The sequence below is a fragment of the Tursiops truncatus genome, chromosome 13 (genome assembly GCF_011762595.2).
Source record: "Tursiops truncatus isolate mTurTru1 chromosome 13, mTurTru1.mat.Y, whole genome shotgun sequence".
Lineage (NCBI taxonomy): Eukaryota > Metazoa > Chordata > Mammalia > Artiodactyla > Delphinidae > Tursiops > Tursiops truncatus.
In genome coordinates this window covers 14396105-14414343 of record NC_047046.1, presented here as the reverse complement: position 1 = coordinate 14414343, position 18239 = coordinate 14396105, and the positions used below count along the sequence as shown (strand labels likewise).

The 18239-nt window shown below is 54.4% G+C and overlaps 1 protein-coding gene across 8 annotated transcripts in view; it reads right to left on the bottom strand.

Annotated features, from left to right (window-relative positions):
• RBM19 (RNA binding motif protein 19) overlaps positions 1–18239 on the bottom strand; it is a 138585-nt gene that overhangs the window by 92462 nt on the left and 27884 nt on the right. For 6 of the 8 annotated variants that reach the window (XM_073790139.1, XM_073790136.1, XM_073790134.1 and 3 more), the window contains exons 17-21: positions 15341–15511; positions 12628–12688; positions 8869–8948; positions 6131–6186; positions 3018–3134 (exon numbers count right to left, since the gene is read on the bottom strand). In XM_073790139.1, coding sequence (XP_073646240.1) covers positions 3018–3134; positions 6131–6186; positions 8869–8948; positions 12628–12688; positions 15341–15511 — 485 coding nt within the window. The remainder of the gene's footprint in view (positions 1–3017; positions 3135–6130; positions 6187–8868; positions 8949–12627; positions 12689–15340; positions 15512–18239) is intronic. The other 2 variants (XM_033836959.2, XM_073790140.1) reach the window with 1 other exon arrangement.

The following is an 18239-nucleotide window of genomic DNA, read 5'->3' as shown; positions in this document are numbered from 1 at the left end:
TTCAGCCCACAGTGCCTGGCATGGAGGTCGCGCTCAAAAAATCCACTTCATTGATAATGACAAACACTAGCCTCATTACTGAAATTCGCAGCACACGTCATCACCAGTATTATGGCTACTATTTTATGCCAGGGGAAACTGAGGCCCAGAAAGCGGGCAGCAGAGACAGAACTGCTGTCTCCTAATTCACTGCTGTGTCTACTCTCTGACTCTTCTAAAGGGTGAGCCTCGAACTGTCCCAGAGGACAATCCCGCAGAGGCATGGATCTGCAGGGCCTCTTGGAACCCGTCGGGCTGGGTTTAAGGGGTTGGGGTGTGGTGCAGTGAGGCCCGGGTGGAAGGCTGGTGGCCCCCAGGAAAGGCCCAGGCAAACACTGCCTCGGCTGAGAAACGGCTGCCCCCAGCGCTCGGGCAGGGCCCCCAGTGGCTGCGGAGGGCGGGTGAGCTGCTGTACCCCAGCGGGCTGCCTCAAGAACCAGACCATGCCCTCCCACGGCGCTGCACTCATGCCCTCACACCCCGGGTGTGTCACTGTGCGACTGTCACTGTCGCTTTCCTTCACAAACAGTGAATTCCTTGAGAGAGGAGCCTGTCTCTCCTGAAATGGCTACGTGCCGGGCGCCTAGCACAGTGCCTGGTACAAACGACACACGTGCGGGATGGTGGTTCCACTAAGGGATAACAGCATCCCTCCTCCGCAGCGCTGCTCTGCTGCTTAATAAAAGATACAGCATAGGAAGGCCTGTAGCAGAGCCCAACACACACTGAGCTGGTGATTTTGATTATGCCTGGTAGGATAACTCCATGAAAACTGCCTGGCAAAATGGACCGGACTGGTTCCCCTAAACCCTGACATCTTCCCCTGGCTCTGACCTTTGCTGGCCACTGGCTTTGTCTGAAACTGGGTCTGTGTGCTTTCCTGGCAGAGCTCGTCTCCCAGAGAAGGTTCACAGCGACCCCTGCTGCCCGCGCTCAGAGCGGCCTCAAACGCCCGGCCAGAACACACAACAAAGCCAGGCTCCAAGCAGGCTCTGGATTTCCAGGGGTTGATGAAAACTACCACCAGAACAATGGCAGGAAGGGACGCCACATGTAATGATGTTTGGGGAACACTAATTCCCTGTCTTCTCAAAATAAACATAAAACGTGAGATCAGACAAAGCGCTTTTCCCTTCCCCTTGCGGGCTTTTGTTTCCCTGGATAAGTGTCATCCTCAACAGGCTGCGGAACGAAGTGAGCTGTCATTTCGGCAGGATGCTGTTCCCTGATCAACGCGTGCTGCTCAGAGCCATCCCGTTCTGATCTGGCAGTTCTTAAACTGGACTCTTTAAAAAGCAGAAGCATGGTTGAAACCAGCGGCCGTGCGAGGCTCGGGATACATACCTTCTCGTGACGGCGACCCACTCCTCTTGACTCGTCCCCCCAGATGCTGGGAGATGGAAAACAGCCTCCTGCAGATGGTGACCCCACCTTACCAGGCTGTTACTACCACGCAGGGGACCCTGGGATCATAGATAAGACCCCGCTACTAAGAAATCGACAGGGTTCCCGTCTTTGCATCAGCACTGGGCTAATGTCTGTTAATGAACTGTGCGCCAGTGTATGATTTAGAATGGGGGGGAAGACGACAGGGATTTTTAAAGCAGACCCTTCAAGGGGTTCCCCATTCTTTACACCACGGAGTAGGAGCAAAGAGGGTAGACTTCACACAAAGATAATACATACTTTCCAGTCTCCAAAATCTAGGACTTACATTTTGCAACCACAGCTGACCTGGCAAGATGCTAACTGGTAAAATCCTAATCGGGATTTAGCTTTCCTGACCTTCACGCCAGAACTGGACAAATGCAGGTTAAACAAACAAGGTCTAGTACACAGAATCCTGAGTGTTTACCCCTATGCAGGCCGCAGAGCCGCAGGTCCCCAGAATACTCTCAGACTGCAGCCGAGCTTCCGTGATCTGCTTGGTTGGGGCCGATGGCATCTGCCTTAGGTTCTGACAGCCAGAAGGGTCTGTTCTCCGTGCCACACAGCACACGCCTGGACAGTGTCCTGGCTTTATAAACGTCTCCCCCTTATGCCCTCTCTCTAAAGACGTTTCATCCAAGGCTTGGTGCTGGGTGGTGCCTAACTCATCTGAAAAACCCAACAGTGTAATGTACTGGCATGGGGGTTGCAAACTCGTGGCCTGGGTTATAGCCGGCCCTCAGGTAGACGTTGTCCCACACAGTGTTTTTAGAAAGTGAATTAGTTGCCAACTCAAGAATCCAGATTGCCAGTTTCTCTTTCAAAACGCGGAAGAACTGGTCCTATGACATCTGCGTCCCTGCCCAGCATCACCGCTGGCCCTCCAGTCCGTCAGTTCCCACCCAGTCTGCTCTGCCAGGCTGTTCGCTGCCTGGCCCCCAAGAGATCTGAGTTTTGACTCCTGTGCTGTAGCATCTGCTGGTGGACTGCATTATTTAGGCAGGTGGTCCCCCCTCATTTCAAAGCGGGCTTTCCATAGACAGCAGTGCAGACCAGTGTGCTGCCCAACCCTGGCTGGATACCAGAATCCCCTGGGGCGCTCTGATCCGAATACCAACATCTGGGCTCCACCCCTGATCAACTGAATGCAACTTTCTGGGGGCGGAGCCTGAGCAAAGGTGTATTTATAAAAGTCACCAGGTGATTCAAAGGTGCAGAGAAGGTAGTGGGCCACTGGCTTAAAGCAAAGGATGACTTGGGCGGCAGGATTTCAGGCAGATCATGGGCAGAGCTGGGCGTCAGCCGCCTGGCTCCCTGCCCCTCCTGCAGGTCGCTGGTGGGGATGAAGAAGACTGACTGCCCTGTTTGGACATGTTTCTGCCCAGCGGTCTGGAGAGCAATCTCTGAGATTAAGGGAGATACATCAAAGGCAGCCAGAAGATGACCTCTGAGAGGCCACCGCACTGGCCTTCAGCAGACCATCGAGGACCCGAAGGCTCAGCAGCTCCCCCCGACACGACGGCCCCGCGAACCGGACCAGCGCCTCTCACCTGAAGAGCTCGCGGATCTCACGGCTGTCAGCCTGGAAAGGGATGTTCCGCACCAGGATCTTGGAGGTTGTCTGCTTTCTGGGCTCCTGTTTCCTCCGAGCGGACGTCAGGGCTGGCCTGGAGGGTCGGCGGAAAGCCTTCAGGTTATTCGGGGCCTCAGCAGCTGCTGCCCTCTGCTGACTCCACCGCCCCCTCCCCCCACCAGCACCGATGCTCCTGTCCTCTGTTCAGGTGAGGGACTCGAGACTGCGTGGACGCGACTGAGAGGAAAGGGGAAGGAAGCGGGCTCCCCTGGGTGGCACGCAGCCTAATTATCTTCTCCCCCCAGCAGCTGTGGATGTCCAGTCGGCACATCCTACCCTGGGGTGTCTGCTGCCCTTCATCTGAGACACTCAGGAACTAGCAGGGACTTGAGGAAAGAACTCCGATGGGGGGGTGGGGGCAGCCTCTCCCTAAACCCAGTCTCCTCTGTCTCTTTCTTTGCAGGTGCCCAGAAAGACGCCGGCTGGTCCCAAGGTCTTGTTGGAGACATTTCCTCACGAACCCGAAGTGCAGAATCCAGGGGCCTGGAGCAGTTTCTAACCATGGAGGTGGGTCAGGGCTGTGAGACGAACTCTCTCCACCTGAGGTTCAAGGCCATCCCGAACCTGTCCCCCTGCTCTTCCAGGGAAACCCTCCACTCCACGGACGCAGGGGAGGGTCACGAGCAGAGCCATGAGTTGACAATCTGGGTGTGAATGCCTCGTTGGCCACTAAGGATCTGTGTGATCTTGGACAAGTTATTACTTGGCCTCTCAACTGTAAAACAGGCCTAATAATAGTGCCAACCTCATCGGATTGTTTGAGGATTTAATGAAGGACACGTCAAAACACTCTGCACTGTGCCTAGCACAGGGTAAGCGTTCCATAAACAGTAGCTGTGATTATGAGGACGGTTATGACTCACTTCCTTTAAGTCTGCTCCGGGTCACCTCCTCCCTAACTGTCTCCACTAAAATAGCAGCCCACTCCCACTCCCAGCCCGGCTCGATGTTCCTGGCACTCATCACTGTCCAAGAGCACGTTACATATTCAGTCATGTTTCTCTTCACGGTCTGTCCTCTAGGGCTATGCTGTCCAACACGGCAGCCACCAGCTGCACGTGGCTAACAGTTAAGTCGATACTAAAATGACACAAAATTAAAAATTCAACTTCTCGGTTGCTGGGCTAGCCAGCCTCCAAGATGGTTCCCAACGGTCTCTGCCGCTTGGTATTCATGCCCCTTGTGTACTCCTCTCCTGCTCTGAGCCTAGGTCATAAAAGACGCTGCCGCTTCCTCCCTATTCTCTCTTGGATCACTCGCTCTGGGGGAAACCAGCTGCCAGGCTGTAAGGACACTTGTGCAAGCCTAGGGAGAGGCCAACATGGTAAGGAACTGTGGCCTCCTGCCAACAGCCATGTGAATGTGCCATTTTGCAAGTGAAGCCACCAACCCCAGGGGAGCCTTCAGATGAGACTGCAGCCCCGGCCAACGTCTTGACTGCAACCTCATACGAGATGCCAAGACGGAACTTCCCAGCTAAGCTGCTCCTGAATTCCTGACCCTCAGGAACTGTGAGATAATAAACGTCTGCTGTTTTAAGCTGTTAAGTTTTGGGATACTTGGTTATGTAGCGATAGATAATTAACACAGTGGTAGTTGCCACGTTTCAAGAGCTCAAATGCCATGTGTGGCAAGTGACTACCACGCTGGGCAGTGCAGATGTAGAACATTATAGGATGTTTTCATCATCGCAGAAACTTCTATCAAATAGCACTGCCCTAGAATGTAAACCCCATGAGGAATCTCCCTCCCCAGCTCCTGGGAAGAGTGTCTGGTGCCCAGGAGGCTTTCTGTAATTTTTTGTTGAATAAGAGACAGACTAAATGAACACTGCCTAGGAACTGAGAGCCTGCAAGGTGACTTCAGCCTGACTCCCTGGAGTCAGGGGACTGAGCTGAGAGACGGGCGCCACTGGCTGAGTGATCACGTGCTGGCCACGTGCTAGACGCTTCATGCACAACCTCCAGTTTCCACATTTTACTTTACGGGCAAAATCACCCGCCCAAGGTCACACAGCCTCTGGATTAGAACCCAAAGCTGCAGGGCACAAAGCTTGGACCCCCCCCCCCACTCTTAATTCATGGCTCAAGAACCCCTGTTAGCTTCTGGGGGCTCCCACACCAAGCCTTCTTCTGGCTAAGGATGCTCAGCACGGGATGGCCTGGGATGGGTGGACACCACCAGAGGTGGCCGAGGCTGGCTTCACAGGGAGCATTAAAGAACAGAGAGAGAAGGAAGAGACAGCGGCAGCTTCAGGTCAGCTCGCTGGCGGCTGATCTGCTCAACGACCACAACAGATGACCGACTTCCTGAAAACCATCGAATAAATACCTTAAACCAGCCCAAGGATTGTCAGAGGCAGTCACTTCACCACCTGAGGCGGACAGATGGGATTGACAATGACAACAATAACGGCTGACCCCAGGTACGCGTTACATGCCGGGCACTGTTCAAAGCACCTCCAGTGTATTAGTTCAACTAGGACTTGCAAGGGTGAGGATGAGGGGCAAAACTAAAACTCCCAAGAGACCTCCACTACTTTAGGAACTGGTCATCGGGTCCAGTGGTCTGTCTCCATCTCTAACATCTACTGAATCTCTTTCAAATTAAGCGGAGGCTGTCTCTGGGCGCCGCTGTCCAGCTCCAAGAAAGAGAGTCCCATAATGCAAGGCGTCTAGGTTTTCTCACTGCCTCCGGTTCGTCCAAGGCTCCAGCAACTTGCAAGTCTCCCTGGGTTTATTTATAGGGCCAAGATAAGTGGGTTTTGCTTGCTTCTCCTGCCTGTGTTCCTTTTGTTATAATAGATGTGTACTAACACGTTTACTCCGGGGACTGGCATGGTCCCAGTTTACCAGGGAAATGGGTATCGGAGATGGCATGCGGGACACCTCCTTAATTAGGAAGGGTCCCAGGGTGAGGGGGGTTGGGTCGGGGAGGATGTTCAAAGACCATGAGACACCCTCCAGGGCACCGGCACCAACACAAAAGGGACGGACTCAATCCAAAGAAGAGGGGGCAGGGGAGACTCACTTGGTGGCTCGTTCTGAGATCCTGACTTCCAGCTTGTGGCCATCCACGACGTGACCCTGAGAGATGAGACAACACAGCCTGTCCCTCTGTCCTCTTAGAAGCACTCACCCATAGCCCTGTCCTTCACCAGAGTGGGCTTCGGCTGAGTGAGGGGAGAGAGAACTTCGAGGGGGCACTGACTATTCCCAGGAGACAAGCCCGCTGGAGTCAAGGACAGAGAAGGGCTTTTCCTGGAAGTGGTTCCCGCTGAGTCCGGGCAGCAGCTGGTGGTTACGGAGACCCAGCCCTCCAAGTCCTCTGGAGCCAGGAGTGGGCCTTGACCTTTAAGCCATTCAAGGGGCACAGAATTTTCCATTGTTTATAGGCATTTTCAGGCAAAGTAAGCCCTTTGGTCTGGCTTGCAGAGAGAGAGTTTGGTTTGGATTGTATGCCGTTAAAAAAAAAAATTCTAAATCACAGCAGAGATGCATCTAAAGCTAGGCTCTTAACATGCGTCCCTTAAGGCAAAACTGGTGTATTAGCAAAATTACCCTTGAAAATCCTTTAAAGTCTCCCATAAAATACAGCACACGTAGCTTCGTATAAACAGCTCTTTGCGGCAATATACCCGTATGTAGCACACAGCGAGGCACAGAACATAACTCTAATGTGTGTAAGGCAGACTCTGACAGGCTCCTGAATTACATGGAAGAGAAAGACAGACCACTGGGCGTGCAGAGCTGAAATCCAGTTAAATGAGTACACAGCATCTAATGACAAAGTTGGATTTCTAGTGTCTCTTGAAAAAACAACAAACAAAACAAAAAACCAGAGAAGATCTGGTATGGCTGGGGCCCACCTGCCCGTCAGGCCAGTACCTGGCTGAGGCCAAGAAGTGGCTGCCCCGGTAGAAGGGGCGCAGGTGCCCAGGCTCTGTTCTGGGTGGTGCTGGCCCCGTCGCTAGTTTACAGCTAGTGGCCCCATGGGCACTTGAGGTGGAGAGCAGAGAGACTTTCCAAGTGAGAGCAGAGGCCCCAGAGGCCATCCCTCCCCACCACCGCACCCAAACCCAATTCAGCCCTGGAGTTGCTTTGGGCCAAGGGGAGGGTCATCAAAATTCTACAAAAACGATCATATTGGCTAAGTGCCCAGTTACATTTCCTATAATCCCCAAGGCCTTTCGCTTGACTAGCAAGCTCTACTGGGACAGACTCCATCACCTGGAGGGTCCCTATAAAGCCAGGCTTCACAGGGAGGTGGGCCGGTATGGGTGCCCTTTTCACCCAGTATCCAGCCCAGCTGTGCAGGCCCAAGCACACGTCTCAGAGAGAATGGGAGCTGGGAGGGCGCGCGGCTTGCTACGCGCTCGCTTGTCAACCTGGCCCTGGTCAACTCCATCTTATGTTGCCGCTGCCTGGATGGCCTATACAGACACGTGACATTCTGAATAGGGTTTAAAAGGGATCCTGGACCCCCTGGAGCAAGTGAGCCTCCAGAAAGAAAGAGGCTCGTGAGAAAGCACTGTTCCTTGTCCCCTTCCTGCCACCGAAGGGCCTGGGGACGTGGGGTGTCAGGGAAGGTGCTGAGGACACTGTCTTTTTTTTTGGCAGTATGCGGGCCCCTCACTGTTGTGGCCTCTCCCGTTGCGGAGCACAGGCTCCAGACGCACAGGCCCAGCGGCCATGGCTCACGGGCCCAGCCGCTCCGCCGCGTGTGGGATCTTCCCGGACCGGGGCACGAACCCGTGTCCCCTGCATCGGCAGGCGGGCTCTCAACCACTGTGCCACCAGGGAAGCCCTGAGGACACTGTCTTAAGCTGAGGCCTGGCCCACTTTGGGGCTCTGTTCTGCTCCCTGTAACCTCAGCTCCCTTCCTGCCATCCAGGGCCCTGATCTGTCCCTGTACTTCGACCCAGCAGGAGGGCATCGCTCCTTTCTCAGCAGGACATAAGTCTGTGTCCCAAACACCTCCGCGTTCAGCCCCCTTCTCCCCACTGTCACTGCGTCCACCCTGACCTGTGCCTGGAGGACTCAACGGTCTCCAACCTGCCCTCCTATGATGCACCCTCCACACAGCAGCTGGAGACATTGTTCTGCAGCAGAAATCAGATCCTTCTCCAAAGTGCTCCAAGCCCTCTGATGGGATCGCACTGCCTCTATGTTGAATTCCACAGTCCATAAAAGGTCTGCAAGATCCAGCTCCACATACCTCCCACCCTGTACCCTGTCCCTGCCACACTGGCGTCTTTCTGCTCCTCAGACATAGTAAGCTCACTCCTGCCTCAGAGTCCCTGCCCCAGGCCCTTTGCACGTGCTGTTCCGAGATCTCTGTGTAGCTGGCTCCTTCTTGTCAATTAGGTGTCAGCTCAACTGTCACGTCCTCAGAGAGGGCCTCTCCTGACCACGCGATCTAAAGCAGCCTTCCCCTCACCACAGTGTCTGCTTTATCTGCACCCGAGCACTTCTCATGACCTGGTCGTGGCGTGTTTCTTCAGAGGTCTGCTTCCCCCAGCTCCCTGAGGCCTGGCACAAACCAGGCTCTTGATCAAGAGTTGCAGACTGAAGGAATGCCTTGTAGTGACTGTGGGGGGCTGAGGAAGTTCAAGGCCGTGGGCCACAGTCCCCTAGGGAACTGGAGAAAGCAACGGGCCTGGGAAGATGTGGGCTGCTCGGCATTCCCACTCAATTTCCGAAGACTGACGGGATACCGCACCACCTGCCTTGTGCCCCCGGCAACCTCGGCTGAGAACGCCCGCTTACCTGGAGCTGCTTGAGAGCTTTCTGGGCCTGCTCCGGTTTCCTGTATTCCACGAATCCAAACCCCATGGACAGCAGCGCGCCTGAGAGAGAGAGAGGTGGGAATCGTACGGGGGCGCCAGGCAGGGAGGAAAACAAAGAAGGTGCACCAGACCAAGTTCAAGGGCTCCAAGGGCCCCTGGACGGCCCCTCGACATTCTCAGTTCTTCATGCCCCTCTTTGTTCCCCAAGATCCCAGCTCCCGGCTCGCCATTTATTACCAGTCGTCTTGAAGAATCAGCCAACGAGGTTATACAGCCGCCACCTGAGGCCCAGTTGACTATTAATTAACAGATGATCGACGTGATAATTAACTTCATAATAGAATTCCGCCTTTGGGAGGGAGGGGTGACCATCGCCACGACAAGCGGCAAAAGCTCTACCCGGGCAGTCCCCTGCTTCCATACATAATACATAATACGAACACATGCATCAAAGTCAAGCACGCCAAAGGCTTACTCTTTACAAAGTATTTCTGACCACCCGGTTACACCTGGTTCCTGGGTTTCAGACATAAGGCTGGGACAGGGAGGCTGTGACCACCTCGTTAGAACTCCTCTGGTTCCCTATTGCTGGGTCGTGAGTAGCAAGAGTTCAGATAGCCAGGGGTATCTCCAAAATTTATAGAGAACTCTGCTTCCTGAATGTAAATATGCATAACTGGGGGCACGCAAGAATAAGGTCTCCAATTACACCTTGCTCTTTGACACAAAATGTGATGCATGCCTCCGCCGCCGCGGTTCATGCTGATTTACTAATTTTACTCTCTATTTTTTCACAGTTGAACTCAAAGAGGGTCGGCTCAAGGCTGCTGGGCCCAAACGAGGCTCAGGGTTCACCACTGTTGACCCAGCAGTCCTCATCTTTGTCTGTATTGTTTGTGCCCCTGCTTGTCTGCATTTCTACTCACAACTACATGTTATAAAACGAGGGCCCAAAGCAGGAAGAAATTCCACAAACAGCCCAGACATGGTTCTGCGGGCGACAGGAAGGAGGTTCAGAAAGAACTGATGGCTGATGGGTAGCGCCACCCCGTGGTGACTTTCAGTATTTGTTTTCCAGTGGATACGTGAAAACACTGTTCTGAGGGCCAAGGCTGGAGGGTCTGTGCCCGTAGGATATTTAAAAAGCTCATTAAGATGGTGTTAAAGGCAACTACAGAGAGTCAAGTTCATTGCTGATTCACTGACCCTGTGCAGATCCATTCTGCCCTTCTCCTGCCCTGGAACGCTGATGCCCATAGAGAGCACGACTTGGGCCCCCCGGCCTTCTGGTTTCCTGTTCCGTTTACCCAATGGAAAGCTCCGATTTGACATAGGCGGGTGGAGGAGGTAGAGTTGGGGCCCCCGTTCTTTCCACGCACCCCATCGCCTCCCCGCTTTGGCGTGGTTCTGGCAGCACCAGTGTCCAACCCACACCTTTGGCTCTGCTGGTGGCCCTTCTGCGGCTCTGGTCACACCACTCCCTCCCCACGGCCTCTGGGCTCTGCAGGGGAGGGGCGTTCTCCCACAGGATCCACTGCCTCGACATTCCCGTGGGTCCCCTCAGCCCAGCCCAGACCTGGGCACTCGGCCCCTTCGCTACAAACATCTCCTTGACAACCCCAGCTGAGCGTGCTTTCTGGCTCCTGCTGAGACCCTCGCTGAGAACAGGCACCATCTAGATTCCCCCCAAGCTGTGACGGATGAGCGCCAGAGTAGGGCTCTCACATACAGGCTCTTAAAAAAGACAGTGTAGCTTTCAAGAGCTGCTCATGACACTGAAAGATCAGACAACTGTTCTAAAGCACGCGCACGCTGAAGAGCGCTCCCGAGGGCCGAGGGGCCGGCTCCACGGAGCGTCTGACTGCAGAGGGGCACGGTGACACTACGGCCTGCAGGGACAGCCCTGGATGGAGCTGGCGACCCCTCTGCCAGCCTGTCTCACCCCCCAGACTTCAGGGGTCACCTCTTTTCCTGAACTCCGTCCCCAGACCCCCCCAAACTGAGCCTTCATGTCGTTCACTCGGTGCTTAGCTGCCTTTCCCCGTAGCCCAAACTACATCTGCGGTTCCTGGTGAACAGGGATGTTATGGTTTGAACTGTGCCCAGCTCCCCAGTGTGCGTTAAAGTCCTAACCCTCACATCTCAGAATGTGACCGTATTTGGAGATTGATCCTTTACGGAGGTAATCACGGCAAAAATGAGGTCACGAGGCTAAGTGCTAATCCAATATGATCGGTATCCTTATAAAAAAGAAAAGGGGCGGGCTTCCCTGGTGGCGCAGTGGTTGAGAGTCCGCCTGCCGATGCAGGGGACACAGGTTCGTGCCCCGGTCCGGGAAGATCCCACATGCCGCGGAGTGGCTGGACCCGAGAGCTGTGGCCGCTGAGCCTCCGCGTCCGGAGCCTGTGCTCCGCAGCGGGAGAGGCCGCAACAGTGAGAGGCCCACGTACCGCCAAAAAAAAAAAAAAAACAAAAGGGGTGGTGGTGAACTCTGAACACAGGACAGGTGCACACAGGAGAATGCCATGTGAACATGAAGACAATCACTTATAAGTCAAGGAGAGAGGCTGGAACAGATCCTTCCCTCACAAGCACTCAGAACGAGCCAACCCTGCCCACACCTTGATCCTGGACCTCTGGCTCCCAGAACTGTGGGGTAATAAACTTCTGTGGTGGAAGCCACCTGGTTTGTGGTGCTTTTTGCACCCCTAGCAAGCTAATACAAGGAACTCCCCAAATTCTATGCCCCCGTCTGCTTCCGCCCCTCCAAGGCTCCTCCGCCTGGCAGCAAGCCATGCTGTGACCTGGAATCAGCCCACCTTTCTAGTCGCGTCTTCTGCCTCTTCAGTACACTCCCGACCTGCTACTGCGCCCTCTCCCGCCTCCGCCACCCACCCCCGCCCCCACCAGCTGACTGCTCTGCCTCCCTACCCTCCAGGTCGCGGTCCGACGTGGAGACCCCTGGCCTGGGCTCCTGTCCAGCCAGGGCCCCCTCCACCAGACCCTTTGTTGCTGTGTGCTGTAACCACTAGCTCCTTAGTCTCTCAGGACACAGCCACGGGACAGCCCACGTGGCATGCCTACAAATTGAAGGGATGGGGAGCGCACAGCTGTGAGGAAGCCGGGAGCAATGGCCCGTCTACCACCTGCAGGAAGCCAGGGCCGGAGGAGGAACAGAGAGACGCCAAGGGACTCGTGGCAACGCCTGAGGCTGACAGGAGAGATGAGGGTGGGGTCTGCGTGGCCCAGGCACCCAGGGGCCAGTGAGGTGCGTGGCTGGTGACTCAGTGGAGTGTGCCGGATGTTCTACATCTGGGTCATTTCTCTTGGAAGGGAAGAGGGAAAGCCCAAGACGGGTCTGTTCTCGCTCTTCCCTGGAGATTTCCAGAGCACAGAGATGCTGCGAGCAGGGAGAGGCTTCTGCCACCGAACAGTGTCAACCCTGCCAGCCCTCTAATCGCACCGCTCTGAAAACACCCGACAGTCCGGGGTGGCAAAGGGTCTAGATTCAGAAGAATCTGACATGCATGGCTGCTCCCACCGGAAACCAGGAGTCTCCAGGGACCCAGAAAGGAGGACCATTTTAGACGAGCCAAGCGAGAGAGCGTGGGGCTGCCAATGCTTCAGAATGAAAGAAGACCCTCAGAATAAGCAAGGGAGAGGTACCCTTACCCCTACCCAGAGCGACACTGTTTCTTTCAGAATCGTTCCTTTCTAACTGAGATCTCCTGTGAAATACCTGCTTTGTTCTTCTTCTTGGAAATGGAGCAGCTCTTCACCACACCCACTTTGGAAAACACCTGGAAGAGAATGTCGACAGGTATTATCAGAATTTCTGTGCTAATCCCGCAACCTGGTGTAGGCGTGTCTCGAAAGACAGAGGGGACCAGGCAACTGCAGGCATGGAGAGGGCGAGAGTAAGAGAAGAGCTAACCCCTGGATGCGCTTCCGTGGCCGGGCCCTGGCCCGAGCCCTCTGCCTGCATGAACTCATCCAGCCCTTGCAGTGATTCTCCCGGGTAGCTGTTACTACCCACATTTTGCAGATGACAAAACTGAGGCTCCAAGGGGTTAGAGACGCACCCAGCGTCACAGCTGGGAAGCCCCGGAACTGATGGTTGGATCCAGGCGCCAGAGCCCAGGTTCTAAACGCCGTGCAGGTGGGGGTCCTGGTCAGACACTAGGCTCCCCAAATTTGCCCTAATATCATCTCGGGGGTCCCAAAAATATCTGGAGGCACTGGATCATGGCCTACTTTAAGTAGCTTGGACGCTCCCTTAGGGTTCCCCGTAAGGGCCGCTGGGCTGGGTCCTGGCTCCCAGTGTCCAAGAAGGACCTGGGACACTGAACAGTCCAAGGAATCACGAGGGCCATGCAGTGGGGAAGCTGGGCCTACACTTAGAAGCTTGGAGTCCACTGACCCCAGTCCTGACCCTCTCACTGCCCCTGCACCTAACGCCAACTAATGTTTAAAACTTTCAAAAATCACATTCTGCTCTATTTTTCCCTTTACTTTTTTTGTCTCTCTTGCTAGAATTTGAAAACTGACCAGTGCGAATTCCTGTCCTTCTGGTTCACTGCGGTGTCTTCCACAGCACACACAGGGCCCAGGGAGAGGCAGGTGCAGGTCACTGTTCACCGACCGAGTGAAGGGGAAGCAGAGGGGAGGGGGGATCCCGACCAGCAAACAAGAACCACACGCAGCTGAGATTCACTGACTCTCTTATTCCGACTCTCAAACACTTTACTTGAATTATCTCATTCATTCTAATCAGATCTTCCAAACAGCTCCGCAGAAGATTCTATTAACACCCCCTTTTTACAAATGGGGAAACTGAGGCACAGAAAGGCCAAAGGACCAGCCCAGGGTCACACTGTTAGTAAGGAGTGAGGCTGGGACCCAAGTCCAGGCAGACTGACCCTTAAGCACAACTCTCCACTCAGGATGCTGTTAACAGGAGCCCTGTGAGCTGGACGCTGCTCCCCACGGTGCCTCGAATGGGCTGTGTGACCCTAGGTCAGTGAACTGACCTCTCTGAACCTCAGTCTCCACATCTGTAATATGAAGAACCTGAACTAGATCATTTTGGCTGTACCTTCCAGCTCCAGAGTTCTTTAATCCCAAGGATGCTCTTAGGCTGAAGCTTGGGCACATCTTCCAGGAAAAAAATGGTTCCCGTTGACGACATCCCCATACCAGATACAGGGGGGCCAGCACAGCAGAAATAAAAAACAAACCCTCCACAAGCTGGTTTGACCTCTTCAAAGCTATCTAGCCTTTGGACACTACTGGCGTGTGCCTGTTTGTAAAAGTAAACTCAAACCAGACCAAAACGGATTTGGGAAGTAGCCCAGGAAAAGTCCAAGAGTGGGTTTCCCATTGCCCCAGAGGGTGAACCTTTGCGCTTAAAATGCTGCTGCTTTTGCCAAGCACCTCTGCTGCCGTGGTGGCTTTTCTAACTGGCAAGTGACAGTCACATTGGAGATTTAGCCAGAGGGTCCCAGCGTGCAGGCTCTCATCTCCTGCTTCACCTTGACACCCTGGGCTTTCCCGCCCAATGCAGGCTGGACTCCTTTCCACCCATCCACCACCTTCCTGCCTCTAGGACTCAGTGGACCCCGTCTCCCCTCCTGAATCCAGCTCTAGGATTTCAGAGCGCAAAAGAATTTGCAGAAACCAATCAGCTCAATCCTCACGGCCTTCTTCCTTTTCAGAACCAGTTCATGGCAGTCAGGCTGCTAGTCACCAATTCATGCATTAAAAAAAAAAAAGGCATCGAGCATTTATTCTGTGCCAAACCCAGTTCACAGAAGCGGAGACTCTCCCCGTGGACAGTTCTCTGTCCAGTGGGGGAGCTCGCAGACCCCAGTCCTTTGGCACTAGAATTCCCACTTCCAGATCTCTGGCCCAATTCCTTCTAGAAGCCCCCCAGTGCCTATCATTTGGCATTTTCCCAATGCGCACTTGGAGTTCCCCATCCCTTTCCCCTCCACCCCCTTCCTATGAATGCAAAACTCTCAGCCCATCAGGGGCTCCAGGCAGGACTGCCCCTCCTCCAGATTCGCTCAGTGCTGTGTCTTCTGCGTGTTCCCACCAGGCCAGGAGGGTGTGCTGGCGTTTACTTTTGGGTGGTTACCCTCGCAGACACCATCTGGGGGAGGGGCTTTGTTTTCTGACTACAGCTCTCACACCGCATCCCAACAGGTCCCCTTCAAGTGCATGCAGGCGCCCCTGCCAGCCCCCAGACTGGTCTGGCCAGGGCTCCGATCTCCGGGTGAGATGTCTACTGGACAGCTCGGTGGACGTGTCAATGCGGTAGCTGTTGGCTGTTAATCTACACGCTGCCACGAGTCACTCGTCCAGGCAGGATAAACACAGTGACCACATCAGCAGACTGGGTCTCCCGCCCCGCCCACCCCCGCCCGCTCCCTCCGGGCCGAGCGGTCACTCACCCCCTTCAGCGTCTCCTCGGTCGTGTCGAAGTGGAGATTTTTGATAAACAGCGTGCACCCGGGAAGGCTCTCCTCATTCTCTTCCTCCTCCACCTCTGCTGAAGTGTCGTGTGCTGCTCCCTCTGTCAGCTTTTCACCTTCTGGGGTCTCGCCGTCTGCATGGGCCCCCCCCGCACCCCGCCACCAAAACAAATCTGTTAAATGATGCCTTATCTGCCTAAGCCCCGGGACCTAAAGCACAGAACCTGCCAGACCCAGGGGGTTGTGTCTCTGAGTGGGCAGCGTCAGGAAGGGACGGCTTGTGCTGGGTTTTAGCAACTGCTGGGGGGTGGGCTGAGGGAGGGGAGAGACCGCCATGCTTCCTGCCTCTGTTTTAAAGAGAAAAGAGTGTGAAGCACAGACCAAAACCCGGGAGCCCTAACTTAGACTGACCCACATCATATCACCCATATAATCTGAACCTCAAAATAAATTACTGTGAGCTGCAAATGTAAGCGACGTGGTCTTTTTCCTCAAAAACCAGCATTTGGCGAACTTTCAAAATAAAACGCAACTTAAAACTGCAAAAATTACAGAATGGGAGCAAAACTCAGAACGTCCTAAATACCCCTTGAACCTAAGGGATGTTACGTTCATTTAAAATCCCCAACATACATAACTTCAGAAAGCATACACATGAGAGTATGTTTTCATCTACACAAAATATATTCAATTCAGAGCTACACATAACAGCAAAAAACTGAAAAAAGACAAAACCCCCACTATATTCATAAACAAGAGATCTGGAGAATTATACTGCCACCACAGGCTACACTAATATGTAAAGATGACGTTTCCGAAGAATGTTTAAAGACGTGGAACGATGCTCGTGACAGAAAAATTAAGAGAAAAATGAAGGTGCAAAACAACATACGACGTGACCCCAATCACGTTCTGTATCCAGAGCTTACGAGACACATACACAAGAAGAGAAAATAACGCACTCCCGGTTATTTCTGGAGACTGTGATTACGAGGGGCTCCATCCTGTCACTCCCACCCTGTGACACGCCTACTCTGAAGGAACAGCATTGCAGGAGGAGGGAAGGGCAAGCGTGAGGCTGTGAGTTAGCAGGGCGGGCGTGTGGCTGCGGCTCAGGATGGAGCCCTGGTGGAGAATGTGGATGTCACCCGAGGGTGCCGGAAGCCTCACGAGGTTGGAGGTGGCGTCGTGACCTCTTGAGAAGTTCCGCTGCTGGAAAAATGTGTTCCGTTTGGGTCAACCTCCCCAGTTTTTCACATGATCGGGGCCTGGGGACAATCATCTTTTCTCCCACGTTCAAGCTCCGGGAGCTCCTCCCGTAGCCCCCGGGGAAATCAAACCCCATCTCAGCCGTTCTCCAAGATGCCCGCCCGCTCCCACCCTCATGGTTCTGAGCATGTGGCCCCGACCCTCCCCTCAGGTCTGAGCCCTGCACGTGCCAAGCCGCAGCGGACGGGGACACTCCCTTCTCTCGTGCCCACTTGCACGCAAGTAGTTCAAGGCCAAGGGAGCTTCCGGGGCTTCCAACCCGTCCCCCACGCTCTCACGCCGAGCACGAGAGCCCTCTCCGTCGCCCCCGGCCCTTTCTGATGCAAGCCGACTGCTGGCCAGTCCTAACTGAACTTCAACCGCTTTGTCATAAAACAACCCTTTCAAGCCCTAATGGAAAGAGCGACAGTGAGGATGTTGCCCATTTCACATCAGCTGAACGGGCAGCCTTCTCCCTTCACACTCCCTCGGAGTGAACCCAGAATCCAGACTCTCGCTCCAGGACAAAAAAGGAGAAATGTACAGAAAGGCTCCTCCCCCACCCGAGCGACTAATGCAATTTACCCACCGGGACTCCGCGGTGTGGCCATTTGTCCTCAAAACCCAACTTCCAAAGCAAAGCAGGGTAGAAGAAGTATTACTAGTGATGGGGAAGCAAAGCTAAGCAGACAGGCTAAGATTCCAGGTTGTGAATGAGAACTTCAATGGAAAGGAAGACCACGCCCCTCAGCTGCGAAGGACACCCACCCCACGGGCTCGCCTCACGTCTGACGTGTCTTGGAGATAAAAGGAGAGAGGAAGGGGTGCCAATCAGATGCCCCACTGCGTGCGGGGACTGGGCTAGGCCTGCGAGGATGCTATCTCACCGCAGACCATAGCACTGCATCACAGTAAACCGGTGGTCCATGGAAAGTTCTGGAGTTCGCTGCATCTGAACTCTAAACCTCAGGCATCTTCAGGTTGGGAGAGAGGTTCATGCGAGACTGAAAAAATTTTTTTTGTAGAGAAAAGAATGGGGGGGATGATGGTGACTGAGAGAGCACCGTGCCAGTTTAAGGGGCAGCCCGTTCGCGGCACTGGCCAATTGCTGTCACGAGGACAGATCAACCCAAGTGTGGCCAGGTGTTCAGAGCTTTCACGAGAAGCTGAAAATCCAGCTTTTCATGGGAAAACCCACATTTTAAAACTCTTGGCAACTAACTCAGAGGCATGTGGCTTCTGTACTAGGCAGTGGTCAACAGACTGATTTAAACCAGCTTATGGGCCTTCGTGCCCTGCTCCCCACTTCCAGCCTGGCAAAGCCCAACGACCCGTCCCTCTGCCTCTCCCAAGGGCCTGGAATCCAGCCAGTTCCCAGCGTGGCATTCCAGGGATCTGAAGCCTCACAAGGACAACAGCTCCGGGGAGCCCAGTGGCTGTGAGCAGGGCCAGAGTCCACGCCTTCCTGCATCCCTGCCCCAGGAGCAAGGGCTGGTCTGCTTCAAAGCACTTATTTCAAAGGTCACAGGCCCCTGCCCAGGAAGTGTGATGTTTGGATTTCGTGACAGAGCTGAGATGAGCTTGCAGTCAGGGTTGGCACCCCAGGAACAGACAGATCCCTTCCCCGGAG